The 19,762-nt window shown below is 37.8% G+C and overlaps 1 protein-coding gene across 2 annotated transcripts in view; it reads left to right on the top strand.

Annotated features, from left to right (window-relative positions):
- The window catches only part of Sos1 (SOS Ras/Rac guanine nucleotide exchange factor 1), a 142,678-nt gene that overhangs the window by 109,582 nt on the left and 13,334 nt on the right, over positions 1 to 19,762 (top strand). For both annotated transcript variants that reach the window (XM_017801204.2, XM_008845509.3), the window contains exons 11-20: positions 262 to 316; positions 1,467 to 1,493; positions 2,067 to 2,189; positions 2,479 to 2,582; positions 4,700 to 4,922; positions 6,716 to 6,835; positions 12,988 to 13,150; positions 14,028 to 14,145; positions 18,917 to 19,089; positions 19,480 to 19,596. In XM_017801204.2, coding sequence (XP_017656693.1) covers positions 262 to 316; positions 1,467 to 1,493; positions 2,067 to 2,189; positions 2,479 to 2,582; positions 4,700 to 4,922; positions 6,716 to 6,835; positions 12,988 to 13,150; positions 14,028 to 14,145; positions 18,917 to 19,089; positions 19,480 to 19,596 — 1,223 coding nt within the window. The remainder of the gene's footprint in view (positions 1 to 261; positions 317 to 1,466; positions 1,494 to 2,066; positions 2,190 to 2,478; positions 2,583 to 4,699; positions 4,923 to 6,715; positions 6,836 to 12,987; positions 13,151 to 14,027; positions 14,146 to 18,916; positions 19,090 to 19,479; positions 19,597 to 19,762) is intronic.

Genomic DNA, 19,762 nt, shown 5'->3' with positions numbered 1-19,762 from the left:
TGCTTTTCTTCATTATACATTCCTTTGTGAGTGATGAGCTTAAGATGTGGCAAGAAATAAGTTGCTTAAATTTTAATATCAGTATTTTTTTAACCACTGATTTAGATAGCACTGAGGCTGGAAATCATTACACATTCCAAAGCGTTCTATATATTAAAACATTTGGGGACTTTTCAAACTGAGTATTTGATTTCTTTTGAAACTGAAAACAGTAGTTTTAATCATTGTGAATCATAAACTAATATTTCTTTTTCTTCTTAGATCCCAATTTTGTTCGGACATTTCTTACAACATACAGATCCTTTTGTAAACCTCATTTTTTTATATATATATTTAGATTTATTATTTTTATTTTATGTGTATGAATGTTTTGTCTGTGTATTCAAGAGTACTCTGTGTAGTGCCCTCAGAGGCTAGAGGAGGGTACTAGATCCCCTGGAGTGGAAGTTAACACATGGTTGTGAGCCACCTAGAAATCAAACCCAGGGCCTCTGAGAGATCAGTAAGCATGCTTAACTGCGGAGCCATCTCCCCAAGAGCTTTATTTATTTATTTATTTATTTTTTATTTATTTTTTTATTTATTTTTTTGGTCTTTTTGAGACAGGGTCTCCCTGTAGCCCCAGCTGTCCTGGAACTCACTATGTAGACCAGGCTGGCCTTGAACTCACAGAGATCTGCCTGGCTTCCAAGTGCTGGAATTAAAGGCGTGTGCCACCACGCCTGGCAAGAGCTTTATTTTTTAAAGGATATTAAGCAGAAATAGATGTTTCTCAAATATGTTAGATGAGCTTGAAATTATAGTTAAATTCTTTTAAGATAAAACTACTTCCTTTACAAAACATGTTAGCTTCAATTACTTAAATACAAATAGAGATTCTTTTTTTGTTGTTTTTTTTTGTTTTTTTTTGAGACAGGGTCTCCTTGTAGCCCCAGCTGTCCTGGAACTCACTATGTAGACCAGGCTGGCCTCAAACTCACAGAGATCTGCCTACCTCTGCCTCCTGAGTGCTGATTAAAGGCGTGCGCCACCATGGGATTCTTTTTTACACTCAAAACAGTATTTAAAACTTCAAATTGAGAATTAAACCTAGGGCCTTGAGCATACTAATCAAGCACTCTGACTCTGGGGTATATTCTGAACCTGAATTAATCAAGTTAAAGTATTGTATAAATATGTATAATTTAGACTCTAGACCTGGCATAGGAGCACATGCCTATAATCCCAGCACTTGGGAGGTGGAGGCAGGAGAATCAGAAATTCAAGGTCATCCTCTACTTCATATCAAGTTTGAAGCCACCCTAAACTACATGAGACCATGTCTTTAAACACACATACACATAGACAGATGAGGCCACCCTAAGCTATATGGGACCATGTCTTTAAACAGGCATACACAGAGACAGACAAGACACACACACACACACACACACACACACACACACACACACACACAGAGTTCAGCTAGAAATTCAGTTTTTGATGCTTGAAAAGTTATAAACAAAAGTTTTCAAATGCACTGTAAATTGAACAAAATGGAGCAAGGAAAATATTTCTCATCTACCCAAAGAACAGTCAAATTTTCAAGTACTGGCTACCATAATTATGTCTGCTAGCTGGGTGTGGTAGTGTACACCTTTAATCCCAGCACTTGGGAGGCAGAGACAGTTCTCTCTGAGATTGAGGCCAGCCTGGTCTATATAGTGAGCTTCAAGCCACCTGGGGCGGAGACCCTATCTCAAAAATAAATTATGTCTGCTGATTTAGATGTAATCTGCAAACTAAACTGAACCTTAGTCCCATAACTTTATAACACATACTTGTTTTGGATTTTGCGTGTATTTTTATTAGTTATTTCATAGTTCTAATTCTAACTATGTTGGCAATACTAATTTCTTTTAAAAATAATATAATTAGCCTTTACATTATCGAAGCCTTGTTGATTTTTCACTGGTGTGTATATCCTTAGTAATTTTTTATAGTAGTCTCTTGATTGTACTGACAAGTGAAAAAGTTTGTGAATTTGTATTTGTTTCTTTCCTTTTTTTTTTTCTCTTTTATGTTAGATTTGAAATACCAGAGCCTGAGCCAACAGAAGCTGATCGCATAGCTATAGAGAATGGAGATCAGCCCCTAAGTGCAGAACTGAAAAGGTTTAGAAAAGAATATATACAGCCTGTACAACTGAGGTAAGCATTAAAGAAATAACTGAAGTAAACAAATCTCATCAAACTTTTGTTTCAAAGTTGAAATATATAAGACTTTCCAAGCAAGAAGGAAAGCAAAATGAATAAATTAAGAGCAATTATTAGAAATCATTGTAATTCTTGGTTAACAGAATTTTGGAAAGTGGTAAACCACTGAGAAGATTATTTAATTTGGTAAGAGTGATTCTGTTTTCATTTGTATCAGTCATTTTGATATACGTTGTTTTGAGTTCTCACATAATTCAATTCTGTGTTAATATTAATGCCACAGAGTGTTAAATGTATGCCGGCACTGGGTGGAGCACCACTTTTATGATTTTGAAAGAGATGCAGATCTTTTACAAAGAATGGAAGAATTTATTGGAACAGTAAGAGGTATGTTTGTTCTTAAATGCCTATTTTCATATGTAATAAAAGTTACCAATATGGTTACCATCAATTGATTAGCTCATAGTTACTAAAAGATGTTTCCAAAAAAAGAGGAAAAAAGCCAGGCATGGTGGTGCACGCCTTTAATCCCAGCACTCGAGGCAGAGGCAGGTGGATCTCTGTGAGTTCAAGGCCAGCCTGGTCTACATAGTGAGTTCCAGGACAGCTGGGGCTACAGGGAGACCCTGTCTCAAAAAGACCAAAAAAAAAAAAAAAAGATGTTTCCAAATACCAGCACAGCCATTTGAAAAAGTTAAATTCTTTCATCAAATAACATTTAGACCTGTAAGTTGCTCAATAATCATCTTACTGACTCAACGTTTCAAAAGTCTGTTTAAGCTGGGCTACTTATCTGAAAATATGTATTATCTCTGGGCACATGTTGGAATTCTTTTGCCACTGTAACGCCATTGATAAAGGTGCTTAGTTAATAGAGCAAATCAGAGAGGTAAGAGAATGTGTTATGCTGGCAGTCTACTTTTTTTAGCTATTTATTTTATTTATATATATATGAATGTTTTGCCTGTATGTATATATGTGCAGTAGAGGTAAGAAGAGGTTGTCAGATCCCCATGTAACTTGAATTGCAGATAGTTGTGTGCTGTCATGTAGGTGCTAGGAACTGAACCCAGGTCTTCTGCAAGGACAGCAAGTATTTTTAACTGCTGAGCCATCTCTCTAGCCCCTTGACAGTCTGCTTTTAACACTACCACTAACCAGATACATAATTTTGAACAAAATCACTTTGATTTCCTTATCAAAAGCAATAGAAGCAAGGCTGGAGAGATGGCTCAGCAGTTAAGAGCACTGGTTGATCTTGTAGAGGACCCAGGTTCAGTTCCCAGCACCCACATGGAGGCTAACAACCATCTGTAACTCCAATCCAGGGTATTCGACACTCTGGCCTCCTCAGGCACTGCAGTGCAGGGGTGCACTTGCATACAAACCTAATAAAACTAACTAGGCTTGAGTATCTCCAAGGCTTCCCTTCTTGTTAAAAAATTCTGTGATTATATGGCTCCAGGGATGCCCTAAATACACTTGGTTTTGTTTCCATTGTACAGCCTAAATAAAAATCAGAAAATAAAGGGTTTAATATAATATGTTCATGTTTAGTACAAAACAGAGCCACATAAAAACTGAAACTAATATAAGGAATCAGTCCTCATAACTAGTTTAAAATACATTATTAATTAGACTAATTGTGAATGTATATGATCTACTCTTACTATTCTAGTTTTTGTGGAATACACCTTTGAGAGGAAGGATTATAAAATCATATTTTAAGGTTCAGAATGATGGAGATGAAAAATCTCCATTGATTACTTTTTGATTTTTGTTTAGATACATGCCAGACTATTAACAGTGGTCATCCATGTGGAAAAGAATAAGAAGGGGCTTGGGAAAGGAACTTTCAGTTTTTATTTTGATCATTTGAACTTTATAGCAATGATTTATTGAGGTATCACTTTAAACATTTTTTTAGCCTGGTCTACATAGTGACTCCAAGACAGCTGGGGCTACAGAGAGACCCCATCTCAAAAAGACCAAAAAAAAAAAAAAAAAGTATTTAAAAAAATTTTGGTTGTTTATGTGTGTAAGTATATTGCCTGCATTGTGTGTAAGTGCACCCATGTTGTGCAGTGCCTTTGAGATCAGAAGAGGGTACTGGATCCCCAGAAACTGGATCCAGGTGGTTGTTAGCCACCATGTGGGTGCTAGGAACCAAACCCAGGTCCTCTGCAAGAGCAGTCAGTGCTCTTAAACACTGAACCATCTCTCTAGCCCCAATACTTTATTTTTATAAAATAAATTTAAAAAAAAATTTTTTTTAATGGAGCTGAGCCATCTCTCCAGCACCAACATGGCAGCTAACAGCTGTCCATAACTCCAGTTCCAAGGAGATCTGACGCTCACCTTTGACCTCCACGGGCATTGTACAACATGGGGGCATTTACACACATGTAGGCAATACACTCATAATATAAAAATAATAGAGAAAATATTTTTTTAAAGAATAAAGTATTAAAGAGTATTTAAATGTTTGTAAAAATGTTTTTCAGGTAAAGCAATGAAAAAATGGGTTGAATCCATCACTAAGATAATCCAAAGGAAAAAAATTGCAAGAGACAATGGACCAGGTCATAATATTACATTTCAAAGTTCACCTCCCACAGTTGAGTGGCACATAAGCAGACCTGGGCATATAGAGACTTTTGACTTGCTCACCTTACACCCAATAGAAATTGCTCGACAGCTTACTTTACTTGAATCTGATCTATACCGGTATGTAATTTGACTTTCGAGCTAAGAAATGATTTCAAGTTTGTTTTTAAAATGTAATTTTTCTGCCTTATAGAGTTGTCATAAGATGTTAACTGAGACCTACAAGAAATGTTTAGTAAGTCATAAGGCATACCAGTCAGTTATGGTTCTTTTTGCTCCCCTGAGCCCCTTTGCTCTGCTCAAATTTGTGTTCTTTCCACATTTACCCCTAGTTGGTAAGCTAAGTTCAAATCCTGGCTTCACCAGTTGCTGACTTGAAGTCTCCTTGTGTAGTTTTGTCCTTCTACTTCTTTGTTTCCTCAAAAAAAATTGAGGCTAAAAATAGTACTAATTTCTAGGCCTTTGTAACTTCCAGTTACACATTGCTGAGCTCAAAATAAAAGCCCAATAACTGTTAGCTTCTACTGTGGTAAACTCTAGTTATGACTAGTTATAGCCTTTTTTAGTTAATTGTTCTTCATTGATTAAACTGTCCCAAAATATTTTTCTGGTTTTAAATTCTATTTAGCATCTCAAATTATTAATCACTAACTGAGAAAAGGAGGAAAATTTATAAATTCTCCTAAGTTCATCATGACCTCTAACTTATAATGTTAGAATTTATTTTGCTTGTTTCAAATGATTCTTTTGTAGTATGTTTTCTTTTCTATCCTTCTTAAGACTAAAATAATAAAATAACTATGAATTTTAGTGATTGCTGTACCCTTACTGGTTGCTTATCAGATACTATTTAAATAAACTACCTACTGTCCTAATTTATTAAATAATATTTATGCTAGGAAAGATATTATGCAGAAGTTTCAACCCTTCCTAAAGCAAATACTACTACAAAGCAATAAATGTACAAACACGGTGGCAAATGCCTATACTCCCAGCATCTGGGAGGCTGAGACAGAGGACTGCCATGTGTTCCAGGCTAGCTAGGCTATATAGCAAGTACCCAGCCAGTGCTATATAGGAAGACCCTGTCTCAAAAAAAAAGCAATAAATAAATAAATAAATAAATAAATAAATAAATAAATAAATAAATGGACAATGTATTACATAAGAATATCCACAGTAAGTTTTTTAAGCAGCCAGATGTGGCAACACTTTTTTTTTTTTTTTAATCTTGTAGCCCCAGCTGTCCTGAAAACTCACTATGTAGACCAGACTGGCCTCAACTAACAAGATCTGCCTGCCTCTGCCTCCCGAGTGCTGGGATTAAAGGGTGTGCACCACCACGCCCAGCCAGGGTGACACTTTTAATCCTAGTACTTGGGAGGCAAAGGCAGGTGGATCTTTGTGAGTTCCAGGCCAGCCTGGTCTATATAGCGACTTCCAGGTGGGCCATGAATGGCTACATGGTGAAACCCTGTACAAAAAAATTTAATTTGGGGAGTGGGTGTTGGTGGGCCCTGGAGAGAGAGCTTACTAGTTAAGAGCACTGGCTGCTCTTGCAGAGGACCCAGGTTTGATTGCCAACACTTACATGGTGGCTAACAACTGCCTGTAACTCCAGTTCCAGGGGATCCAACACCCTTTTCTGACTTCTGTGGGTATTGCATGACACGGGTGTACCTACCTACATGTACACATAACACTCATACACATAAAATAAAAATGCATTTTAAAAGTTAATTTTTAAAAAAATCTGTACAGAAAGATGCATAATTACAATTTTTTCTTTTATGTTCATAAACTTGGTAAAAGAAGAAAGTTTGTGATATAGGAGTTTAGTTTTTGTTTATGTAATAAAACTGTATATATTAGAAGGGAAAATATGATGTAGCATTTTATGTTGATGATTTTAGAGCTGTGCAGCCATCAGAATTAGTTGGAAGTGTGTGGACAAAAGAAGACAAAGAAATTAATTCTCCCAATCTTCTGAAAATGATACGACACACCACCAATCTTACTCTGTGGTTTGAAAAGTAAGTATTCTTGACATTTTGATTTGTAGTAACTGGCTGTTGGGTTCCAGTGCAGGTATACTGTGTGTCACATGTCTTGTTCTCCTTTCTTGTGCATGGAATATTTTTCTAATGTGCATTTTAATTTCACTAAAGGATGTTTCTTTGTATTTGAGTTTTGAATGATTGCCTTAGGGTTAACCATATACATCTTATGTATTAGACTAGACTGTAGACTTATAGTACCTTCATTCCAGTGACAGATATGTTACTCCTGGGGCTGGAGAGATGGCTAAATGGTTAAGAGCGCATATTACTCTTCCAGATCTAAGTTCAGTTCCCAGCACATATGTTGAGCTGCTTATAGCTGCCTGTAATAGGCTATAGAGGAGCTGAAGCCTTCCTCTGGCGTGAGCGTGTGTGAGTGCGTGCGTGCGTGCGTGCATGCGTGTGTGTGTGTGTGTTCCATAATACACACATACACAAAATAACAATAAAAAAAATTTTTTTTAAAAGAAATGTTTCTCCCATACATATTTATTGCTTTTCTCCCCTTTTTTTCGGTTTTGGAACACACCTAATTAATGGTGAAAATCTAGCAATACAATGTTACAAGTATTATTTTACCATTTATTGTTACCATCTTAATCTTTCACAGCTTTCCTCATCCACTCCTTGTGCTGTTATTGGCAATATATTAGGTTTCTATATTATAGACTCAAAAGTACATCTATGCGCATTATGCCTGTTGCTTTTTTTTTTGAGACAGGGTCTCCCCAGTAGCCCCAGCTAGCCTGGAACTCACTATGTAGACCAGGCTGGCCTCGAACTCACAGAGATCCACCTGCCTCTGCCTCCTGAGTGCTGGGATTAAAGGCATGCCCACCACGCCTGGCTAAAATGTGTAGCCCAGGCTGATCTTGTGATCCTCCTGCCTCTGCCTCTTCAGCAAGTCCTACTGGCGTGTGCCACCACAACCAGCGCCTGTTGCTTTTTAAATCAAGTTTGTTTGGTTTGGGTTTGTCTTTTTGAGACAGGGTCTAGAACTTACTTTGTAGACCAGGCTGGCCTTTAACTCACAGTGATACATCTGCCTCCCCAGTGCTGGGATTAAAGGTGTGTGCCACCACACCTGACTTTATAATTATCATTTTTACTGGTGCTTTTTATGTAGATTCAAATTACCATCTGAGGTCACTTAGTTTCAGCCTGAAGAGAACTTTAGTGTTTCTTGTGCATTAGTTCAACTAGCAATAAATTCACAGGTTTTAATTGATTTTGTTTAAAATCTGGGGAAATATATTTCACTTTCATTTTTAAATAATAGTTCCATCTTTGGTTCACATGTATTATTGAGTCTCTCCAGTTTTTCATTCCAAATTTCCATTTCGCTCCTGTGCTTTTGTGGTCTTCTCTATGCAAGTTGTCATCACACCTACCTTTTTACCAGGCTGTCTTTCAGTTCCATGAAGTTGCTTTTGGGTTTTTTGAGACAGGGTCTGACTATGTTGCCCTGACTGGCCTGGAACTCCTTATGTGGACCAGGCTGACCTTGAACTCATAGAGTCTACCCTCTGCATCCCAAGTGTTAGGATTAAAAATATGTGCCACTAAGCCCAGCTCTGTGAACATAATCTTGATGGCAGTTTTGAAATCTGTTAATCTGACATCTGGTCACCCTGCACAGACAATTTCTGTTCCCTGCTTTTATTTCAGTGTTTGGGTTATACTTTCTTTTCTCTTCAATTTTTAATTTTGACTTACGTATTTTTTTATTTTATTTTTTGTCTTTTTGAGACAGAGTTTCCATGTAGCCCCAGCTGTCCTGGAGTGAGTTCCAGGATTAAAGGCGTGTGCCACCACACCCAGCTATTTCTTTTTATTTTATGTGTATGAATGTATTGCCTGCATGTGTGTAAATGCACTCATGTCATGCAGTGCCTGCAGAGGGCAGAAGAGGGTGTTGTATCCCCCAGAACTGGAGTTATAGATGGTTGTTACCTGTCTTGTGGGTGCTGAGATTTGAATCTGGGTCTTCTGCAAGAACAGCCAATGCTCTTAACCACTGAGCTGTCTCTTGTTGTTGTTGAGACAGGGTCTTCCTGTATCCCCAGCTGGCTTGGAATTCAAAGATCCCAAGTGCTGGAATTAAAGGTGTACACCACCACACCTGGCTACTTTCTATTTCTTTATATGCTTCACAATACATGTATCAACTCCTAGTACTGCCCTCTGCCTTCCAAAGTTTTTTTATTGCCACTTCAGTGTTAGATTGAGTTGAGCAGGTTAGATTTAAGGGTCCCCATAGTCTCTCTGGGAAGATTATGGTGCTAGTGTGACTCCTTCCCAGACCACACACACCCAGCAGTTAAATGTTAAGCTCTAATTACTATAGGATTGTTCTGTGGTTGTGAACAATTCCGTTAGCAATCCCAGCACTTGGGAGGCAGAGGCAGGCGGATCTTTGTGAGTTCAAGGCCAGCCTGGTCTACATAGTGAGTTCCAGGACAGCTGGGGCTACAGGGAGACCCCGTCTCATAAAGACCGGAAAAAAAAAATTGCTATACCAAATAAACCAACTAAATTGTGGTTTCTTGGAAAGAAAGGTTCCTGGGGTCCCTCTTCCACTAATATTTGTTCTGACTCTAGGAGGGTCTCTCTCTACTGTCTTAATTCCTGGTTCTCTTGAGTAAACTAGCTGATCCAGAACTCTCCCTGTTATTTCATGATCTCCATTCTTCATGAACACATTTTAGATTTAAAATGTTCACCTTTTAATGCAAATGGTAAGAGTAATCTCTATTAGTAGCTCTCTGTTTGAAATAGCTCTGGGGCTGGTTCACCACTTCCATCATTCCTACTCTTAAGAGCTTAGTGCTGGAATGGGGTGTGAAGGGGCAAGGAGCACTGTGGCTTCACTCTTTCTATTTGACTTGGAGCCAAAGAGCTATTTTCTCAGCATTCCCAACACCTCTGCCCCCAAGCTAGTGCTAGATTGTGCTTGGCTACAACAATCTGTATTGGATGCCCACAGAAGAAAGGAGAGGAGCAATCTTGGTTTAAATACCTTAGACTCTCCCTCTTTAAACTGAATTTTTGTAGATTTTTCCTATCTAGATACTTCTTCATTTGCAGTTTGTTTTAGGGCCGTTTCCAGAGATTTTTAAGTATTACGAGTTAGGGTGGATGGGTGTGTTTTGTTTTAATAATTTTTACCAGTTTCACTGGAGTAAGCCAGCAGAGCTCCTTACATTATTGTGTTAGAACCAAGAATTCAATTCAGGTTTTTTGTTTTGTTTTGGTCTTTTTGAGACAGGGTCTCCCTGTAGCCCCAGCTGTCCTGGAACTCACTATGTAGACCAGGCTGGCCTTGAACTCACAGAGATCCACCTGCCTCTGCCTCCCGAGTGCCAGGATTAAAGGCGTGCACCACCACTCCCACCTCAATTCAGTTTTATAGGGGACCAGAGACCTCAGTTTTGTGTGTTGGATATATTTTTCTGAATAAAAACAGTATGACTGAGTAATAGTTTATAAAGATGTTGTGAGGTTTCCACAGAGTATATTGGAATTGTGAGAATACGTAACCAATGACATACAAGGGAAAGAATGGATAAAGACCTAAAAAACTACCTTCTAAAAAGAAGCATTCCAAGTCATATGAAAACTAGAATTTCCTTCCAGAACTCAGTCTGTAGTATAGGCTGGCTTTGAACTCTTGGCAACCCTGCCTCAGCCATCCAAGTACTGGGATTGCAATGTGCTTTTCTTTTTTTAATGGAGCATATTTGATGGGAGATAAAGATAACATATAAGTAAATACTATATATACTATGTATGTTTTGTATGTATGTTTTAGTATATGTTATTAACATATACTAAAAAGTAAGACTAATAGAATTTACATCCTTAATGTTGTTTCTTGGTTTCATTTTCAAGTTGAATCTTTTTCAATTTACAGTCATAAGAGGAATATGACTAATGAGATAGAGACCACTTTCCTTTGCCCTGCTTTTTATCAGGCTATTTAAATGGAAGCCATCTCCTTCCTTTTCACTGTGACAGGTTCTTACTCATTTGCCTCAGTGGTTTTTAGCTAGTGGTCCAATTAGAATTGGAATCAAAAGCTCCACAGGTGATCCTAATTTGTACACCTAGTTAAAAACCAAGGTAAATAAAAGATATAAATCCTTATCTGTGTTATATTTTTTAACTGTATCACAGTAGATTTGTACATAAATCTTTATGTAGGCCTGTTTAATTTGATAATAGGCTAAGTTTATTTTGATAGTTTCAGATGTAATGGTTTTTATTCTTAGTGTTAAGTCAACCTCATCAAAGAATAATACAATTTGTAACTTTACATTTAAAATTTTTTAAAATATTAACTTACTTAGTTTTTGTAGTTTCTCAGATTATAAACTAGTAATATAATTGAAAACCAGGCTTAAAATGATTTTCTTTATGGTTATTAATAAAAAGTTCTCTCAAACAGAAATAGAAATTATTGGCTAAGTAATTTTTTTATGAGTTTGGGTGGTTTTGGTATTTTTTGTTGTTGTTGTTCTTGTTTTTGTTTTTTGGTTTTTTTTAAATAAGGTCCCACTTTGTAGACCAGGAGGCAAGTACTGGGATTGCAATGTGCTTTTCTTTTTTTAATGGAGCATATTTGATGGGAGATAAAGATAACATATAAGTAAATACTATATATACTATGTATGTTTTGTATTATTGATATTACTCTATAATAAATAATATATAAATTTTCAGTATATAAATGTCAAGTGCTTTTGTTTCCGTTAGGGTTTTTTTTTTTGTCTTTTTGAGACAGGGTCTCCCTGTAGCCCGAGCTGTCCTAGAACTCACTATGTAGACCAGGCTGGCCTTGAACTCACAGAGATCCACTTGCCTCTGCCTCCCAAGTGCTGGGACTACAGGTGTGCGCCACCACGCCCGACCCATTAGGGTTTTTTGTTGTTGTTTATTCCTAGGTAATATTTTGCTTGCTTGTTTGTTTGTTATGCTGGAGATTAAACCCAGGGCCTAAAGTATGGTATGCACTATACTCCTGAGCTACCTCACCAACCCTTATTTTATTAATATTTTATTTCTTTTTTTATTTTTATGTGTATGTATATTGTCTGCATGTATGTATGTGTACACATGTCATGCAGTGTCCACAGAGGTCAGACAGAAGCATCAAATTCCCCTGGAACTGGGGTTATGGACAGTTTTTAGCCAACCGTTTTTAGCATGTGGGTGCTAGGAATCGAACCTGGGTCCTGTGCAAGAGCAGTCAGTGCTCTTAACTGCTGAGCCATCTCTCCAGCCCCCCTTATTTTTAATTTTGGTCCATATTTTAACTGACTTTGTAATATATCACGCTTAAGAGATATTGATGTTAATTACTTCTACATATCAAAAAACAAAATTTAGCTGGGCAAGGTGATACACATTTATAATCCAGCACTCAAAAAAGCTGAGGCAAGAGGATCACCAGTTCTAGGCCATCGTGGGCTACATAGCAAGACCTTATCTCAAGCAACAGAAATTAATCACTGAAAGAGTATAGTTACATGAAAATAGAAAGTAACAGAATTCTAGAATAAACACCCTTAGAACATACCTGAATGACAAAGATTTAGTAAGATATTAGTTAATTCTAATGCTGATAATAGAGGATGTACTAAATATAGTAGGAAAAGGGTTGGGACTGTAATAGAAGACAGTAAAGAGCAAAGGGGACCAACTGCCTCTCCTTCTAGCCTCCTATCAGTCCATCACTGTAAATGGGCTTTTCTATGGTCACACTAGAGCCACTCATGCACACTCTCTATATTGTTTTCATTTAAAAAAAAATTTTTTTCTTTTTTTTGTCTTTTTTAGACAGGGTTTCCCTGTAGCTCCAGCTGGCCTGGAACTCACTATATAGACCAGGCTGGCCTGGAACTCACAGAGATCCACCCGCCTCTGCCTCCCTCAGCACCCACATGGCAGGTAACAACTGTCTGTAACTCCAGTTGCAGGGGATCCTACACACTCTACTGACATCCTCCTCCTGCATTGCATGACATGGGTGCACTTACATACATGCAGGCAATACACTCATACACATAAAATAAAAATATTTTTTAAAAATTTTAACCATAGGTTTGGTTTGTGTTGTTTCCTAGATGTATTGTAGAAACTGAAAATTTAGAAGAAAGAGTAGCTGTGGTGAGTCGAATAATTGAGATTCTACAAGTCTTTCAAGAGTTGAACAATTTCAATGGTGTCCTTGAAGTTGTCAGTGCTATGAACTCATCACCTGTTTACAGGCTAGACCACACATTTGAGGTAGGTTTGTACATGTGTTTTTAAAATGAACTTCCATTGCCTATTTTAAAAATAGGAATTTGCATGACATGGCCATTGCAACCTTGAACTCTCATTAGCTGTGATTATCAGCATAAAACTTGCACAAGATTGGGCCCATCAACGTTGTATTGTGGAGGTAGAGGGAAGGATCACAGGACCCTGTCCCTTCCTGAGGATATAACTGTAGTTAATGGTTACTGAGGGAGGAAGAGATGTGTTTTTCTATGGTATAACCAGTGGTAAGGTGCCCATTCTCCTGTAAATAACCCCCCACCTATGCTCCTTTAAACAACCTCAGTTAAATGCAGTAAATAGATGGGGGGGGGCAGGGACAATTGAAAGGGGAGAGGAAGGGGACTAGTGGGGGGGAGCTGGCAGGAAAGGGTTATAGGGAGGTAAATATGTTCAAAATATAGACATGTAAGGTGTGTGTGTGTATCTGTGCATTTGTCTGCCACAGAGCACATGTGGAGGTCAAAGGACAGTTTTATAGAGTTCTTCCCTACCACCTTTATGTGGGTTCTGGTGATGAAGCTCAGATTATCAGGTTTGTGCAGCAAGAGCTATTACCTGCTGTGTGACTTACCCATCCACAGTCAGCATTTTATTTGTAATGCTCAATTAAATACATAAATTGTACAAAGGGCAGCAAGACAAATGTATCATGTACCTCTCTTTGTACTAGAGTCCATAAAAAAAAGTTTTTTGTTTTTTGTTTTTTTTTTTATTTTTTAAAACAATGTTAACATTCTTGGAGTCAAAGTGATATGTGTGGGCCATAACAGTGAGGCATTTTTTGATAAAAATCTGTAATTCTCTTTAAAATTCAGGCTTCCTAATTTTTTTTTCCTTATAGCAAATACCAAGTAGACAAAAGAAAATTTTAGAAGAAGCTCATGAATTGAGTGAAGATCACTATAAGAAATATTTGGCAAAACTCAGGTCTATTAATCCACCGTGTGTGCCTTTCTTTGGTAAGTATTTCTTCCTAATTTGTATTGTGCTTCTGGCTAAAACAAGACATTTATTTTATTAAATGTCTTGAGTATAGATATATGTAATATACCAGCAGAAAGTAGCACCTGGATCCCTTTAGAATCTTTGTTAGGACTTTTGAAAATCAAGTCCAATATAGATTGAGCATCTCAAATGTGAAAATCCATAATATTCCAAAATATGAAATTTTTTGAGGTAACACAAGTGGGAAATTCCACATTTTTACCTCATTTCAGGGGTTATAATAAAAGTGCCAGTTCATTACAAATACTATATAACCTTCAGGTGTCAGATGCCAGGCATGGTGGCACCCCTATAATCCGAGTATGCTGGAGGTGGAGACAGGAGAATTAGAAGTTTGAAGCCAGCTTGGGCTAATTGCAAAATCCTGTTTAAAACAAACAAAATACACCAAACCTTCAGGCCATAGATTAAGGCATATATGATATATAAATGGATTATTTATTTATTTAGAGACAGATATAGCCCCGGCCTACCTGGAACTTGCTATGTAGACCAGACTAGCTTTGATCTCACAGAGATCCATCTACGTCTCCCTCCCAAATCCTGGGATCAAAGGCATGGGCCACCACACCCATGAATTTGGCCTAGAACCCGTAGCCAACCTATTTCATTATATGTACATATTCCAAATCCACCAAACTTCTGATGTCCTTCCAATCTCTAACCATTTCAGATGAGGGCTACTCAACCTGTATAAACTTCACTATCTGTTTTCATCTTTGATAGCCATTAAGTATTATGTTATACTTATGTTTTACATTTCTTTCTTTCCTTTTTTTTTTTTTTGGTCTTTTTGAGACAGGGTCTCCCTGTCTGAAACTCACTTTGTACACCAGGCTCACCTTGAACTCACAGAGATCTGTGTATGCGCCACCACACCTGGCTATGTTTTACATTCTTAGGAATCTTACTTTGTTGTTTTTCGACAGTCTTACTATGTATCCCAGGCTGCCCTCTGAACTTGCAGTCTTTCCACTTATTCAGCATTCTTAGTGGCTGGGCTAATAGATGTGCACTGGCCTTTAGTTAATTTAATTTGATTAAGTGATGCAGAAGAGGGAATGAAAGACACATTATTGCAGAACAGGAAAGCACTGACCACTTAGAGCAGTAGTTGACAAACATACAGTCAGTTCTAGATCTATACATATACACATAATTTTAAAAGGATTAACTTTGCTAATATGTAATATAGAGATTTATATCTACATATACAAATGTTCTTTGTGATTCAAAAATGACATGTTTAAACATTTCATACTGATACAGTATATGAATAACAGAGTTTGGACAACATTGCTGTGATCATTTATTCTTTTGACTAGTCATTAATTAGGCATAAAATAATTCCCAAATTTAATCCTGAAATTTCCCAAAGTGATATTCATATTTTTATAACTTGATTCCTTTTCTTTTGGTCTTTTTGAGACAGGGTCTCCCTGCAGCCCCAACTGGCCTGCAACTCGCTTTATAGACCAGGCTGGCCTCGAACTCAGAGATCTGCCTGCCTCTGGCCTCTGCCTCTGCCAGTGCTGAGATTCAAGGCATGTGCCACCACACTGGGCTTAGATTCAATTTTTTAAACACCTGTGACATCCTGTAAACTTCTGTGGCCCCCATGATCCCAGTGCTGATCACTGTAACATTCAGTTACATTAAGCACAAAGCTCAAACTCTTCCTTACTGCTACTTCTTGCTCTTGCCCAAACCAGTTATTCTTTTGTATATGTATGCCATGTTTGTGTGGGTATGCTTGGAGGCCAGAAGAGAGTGTCATATCCCCTTGAGCTAGAGTTACAGGCAGTTGTAGATCACCCAATGTGGATGCTGGGAACCAAACTCAGGTCTTCTGGAAGCTCAGCAAGTGTTCTTAACTACTGAGCCATCTTTCTAGCCATTATTAAATTCTTGAAGGGTCTGCCTCTTCAATTTTTATCCCACCTACTGTATCTCCATTGTCACCTCACAGAGTTTTCTAATTGCTTGCCAATTGCTCTTTGGCTCTCAGTGAAGCTAGTCACCCCAGAATGCAAAGACACTTCTACCCCTCTGTTTATCTCGTGGATATAAGTTAGGAGTTTTTTGTTTTGGGGGAGTTGTCTGTTTGTTAAGAAGGGTCTTCCTGTAGCACTATCTGGCCTGGAACTCTATGTAACTAGGCTGGCCTCAGGTCTCACAGAGATTAGAGATCCTTCTGCCTCTGCCTCCAGACTGCTGGAATTAAAGGCCTGTGCCACCACACCTGGCTTTTTTTTTTAAAGGCAAGGTTTCATATGACCCTAGACTGGCCTCAAAATCAGTGTGTAGCTGGGAATTGCCTTGAACCTCTGATCCTCTTGCTTCTACCTTATAAGTACTGGGGTTAATAGACCTATGCCACTATGCCCACCATGCAAGTTAAACTGCCTAACAAGGCATTTCACCATTCGGGTACCAGGTGTTACTGTCTACAAACGCTTCAGTTTATGTCTAATTTGGAAAGTTGATTTTAGCTGCCACTAAATATGTACACTCTTAGGGTCAAGTATGTTAGACTGAATGTTGTGTTAAATTAACCGTGCAACTTGTGTAGAGACAATAGCTAGCTTTACGTTGAAGAGCCTATGCTCATTAGAACACAGAGTAACTGTTTTATGAACATACCTTGAAGAGTTGCCTTGTTACTGAAAATGGCAAGTAAATAATATACACAGTCACCAAAGGGGAATTGATAGCTGTCATGCTTTGTTATTGCTGACTGTTTTAGTATTGATTTGAGTCATTTAATCTTTTAAAGATGGTAGCAGAATATTACAGTATTTAGGACTGATGTGATGACTCAGTGGGTAAAAGTGCCTGCTACCAAGCCTGATTACCTGAGTTTGATTCTGGAGATCCACATGGTAGAAAAAGAGAACTAATGTCCTCAAATTGTCCTGACCTCCACATTTGTGCCATGGCACATGTGTGCCATACCCCCCCTCCAATTAAAAAAGAAAAGAAAGAAAAAATTATAGTGTTTAGAGATACAGCTCCTCTATGGAAGTATGTAGAACTACTCATCTATGTCTAACATCCTGCCACTCTTTCCCTCCACATATTAAACCCTTACAGTCTAGCCATATCAAACAACCTACTAGCTCTAAGAATGCCTTCCAAGCTTCATCACACATTAGTGTCACATTGCTGCTCTCTTACTCTAGCCATTAAACTCTTACTGTTTTTTGAAACTTAATCTAGTGATGCTTTTTCTACCCCCAACAACTCAAGTCAGGATAAGGTACACCTCCTTTGTGCTTCCATTGCTTCCTTATACATTACAACTAAGGTATCATCTCCTAATACAGCACTTGCCAAACTACCATAGTACTTCACCTTCAAAGCTCTGGATTCCTTGAGATCAGGGGCTCTTCCTGCACCCCACTGTGTTTATCCCTGTAGTACCTATATAGTACTTCACACATAGCAGAAAGGCAGTACATCTGTATTCTGTGAATGAATTCAGGTATCCACACCCATTTATTCTCCTGAAAGCAGCAATCAGTACTTTAGGGAGAAAAATATAAGAAAATGGGGTAAGATTCAAATAACAGCATTAACAGTTGCAGTCATAGCTAATGAATGCTTTTCTCATAGCAACCCTCACTTGAATGACTGAGGCACAGGGAGACTAAGCAATTAGTATAACAGAGATAAAGAAGCATAGCTGGTTTCTGAGCCTTTGTGCCAGGAAGAAAGGGAAATAAAATGCTCCTGGAACCAAAGAATTGAACAAATAACTAAATTGGGACTGGGGATATAGCTCAGTTGAAGAGCACCTTCTTAAGAGTTCACAAAGCCTTTAGTTCATCACCAGTACCACATAAACCAGGCATAGTGGTCCATGCCCATAATCCCAGCACTCAAGAGTTGAAGACAGGAGGATCAGAAGTTCAAAGCTACTGAAGATACATGAGATCTGTCTCAAAAACAAAACAAAAACCCTAAAGTGCCTGTTGTTTTGTTCATTCTCTTCTACCTCCCAGCTTGTAGTGGAGGGAAATTATGAGCTCAATTACTGTGTTGCCACTAAATCTAGAATATGCATAAATTATATGCAGTCCTGCATGTAATAGGCTTGCAGCTCTTTTAGACATTTCTACAAGTAAGCCTGTCCAAACAGCACAGTCTCCAGATTGCAAATAACCCCTGTGATATGGAGAACCGAATAAGCAGAAAATGTGGTCTGAGTTGTCTTTTTTCCTTTTTGGCAATAATGTTTCATCACTGTCAAGGTTAAGTTCCTTTAACAAAAATGTTGTGGGTCTTTTGTTTGGCTTTGGGTTTTGTAGTTTTTTGGGGGTTTTTTGTTTTGTTTTGTTTTTTGCTTTTTTGTTTGTTTTTTGTCTTTTTGAGACAGGGTCTCCCTGCAGCCCCAGCTGGCCTGGAATTCACTAAGTAGACCAGGCTGACTCAATCTCACAGAGATCCGCCAGCCTCTGCCTCCCAAGTGCTAGGATTAAAGGCGTGCGCCACCATGCCCGGCTTCCTTTGATACTTATAAAATTTGAGTGTTTTACAGAAGATTTAATATAAAAATATTTCTCTCGATATTTACTGAGCTTATTATTTTTCATAGAATAGAAGTCTGTGCCTTGATAGTTTGGTTACAATGGTTGAGTATCAGCATATAGGCCTACAATTAATGAGAAAGAAAACTTGCTTTTTCCTTTTTTATCCTTGAAATAATGTTATTATCTCTTCTAGGAATTTATCTCACTAATATCTTGAAAACAGAAGAAGGCAACCCTGAAGTCCTAAAAAGACATGGAAAAGAACTTATCAACTTTAGCAAAAGAAGGAAAGTGGCAGAAATAACAGGAGAGATCCAGCAGTACCAAAATCAGCCTTACTGTTTACGAGTAGAATCAGACATCAAAGTCAGTAGAATTATGTGGAGATATGTACTTTTGATTAATTTTATAAAATGCCTCATATAAAAGGCCAGGTTTAGCCAGGCATGGTGCCGCACGCCTTTAATCCCAGCACTCGGGAGGCAGAGGCAGGCAGATCTCTGTGAGTTCAAGGCCAGCCTGGTCTACATAGTGAATTCCAGGCCATCTGGGGGCTACAGGGAGACCCTGTCTCAAAAAAAAACAAAAAAAAAAAAAAAAGGCCAGGTTTATTTTGTAGAGGAGACAAAAGAAAATAAAACTTAAAATCAGTAAATTCCAATTTTCTTAGTAAATGTATTCCTAAATTATTTTCATGAATTTGAAATTTGATTGAGAATATTTAATATTAATAATCATTTTTTGCATTTATTTTAGAGGTTCTTTGAAAACTTGAATCCAATGGGAAATAGCATGGAGAAAGAATTTACAGACTACCTTTTCAACAAATCCCTAGAAATAGAACCACGAAACCCTAAGCCTCTCCCAAGATTTGTAAGCATTTCTATTCACCTTCCATATTCTACCCTTTCTGCCATTGTCATATATGTCTGGTGATATCCTTACTTCCATGTGTGTTATATAGATTAGTTTTCCATAAAAGCATTTAGGGGCAAAGTGCATATGTGATAGTTAGAAGTACTTAATAAATATACCAGGA

Source organism: Nannospalax galili, unplaced genomic scaffold (genome assembly GCF_000622305.1).
Source record: "Nannospalax galili isolate Female #2095 unplaced genomic scaffold, S.galili_v1.0 scaffold622, whole genome shotgun sequence".
Taxonomy (NCBI): Eukaryota; Metazoa; Chordata; class Mammalia; order Rodentia; family Spalacidae; genus Nannospalax; species Nannospalax galili.
Note: the sequence above shows the minus strand (reverse complement) of the source record. Positions and strands in the feature narration are given on the sequence as shown.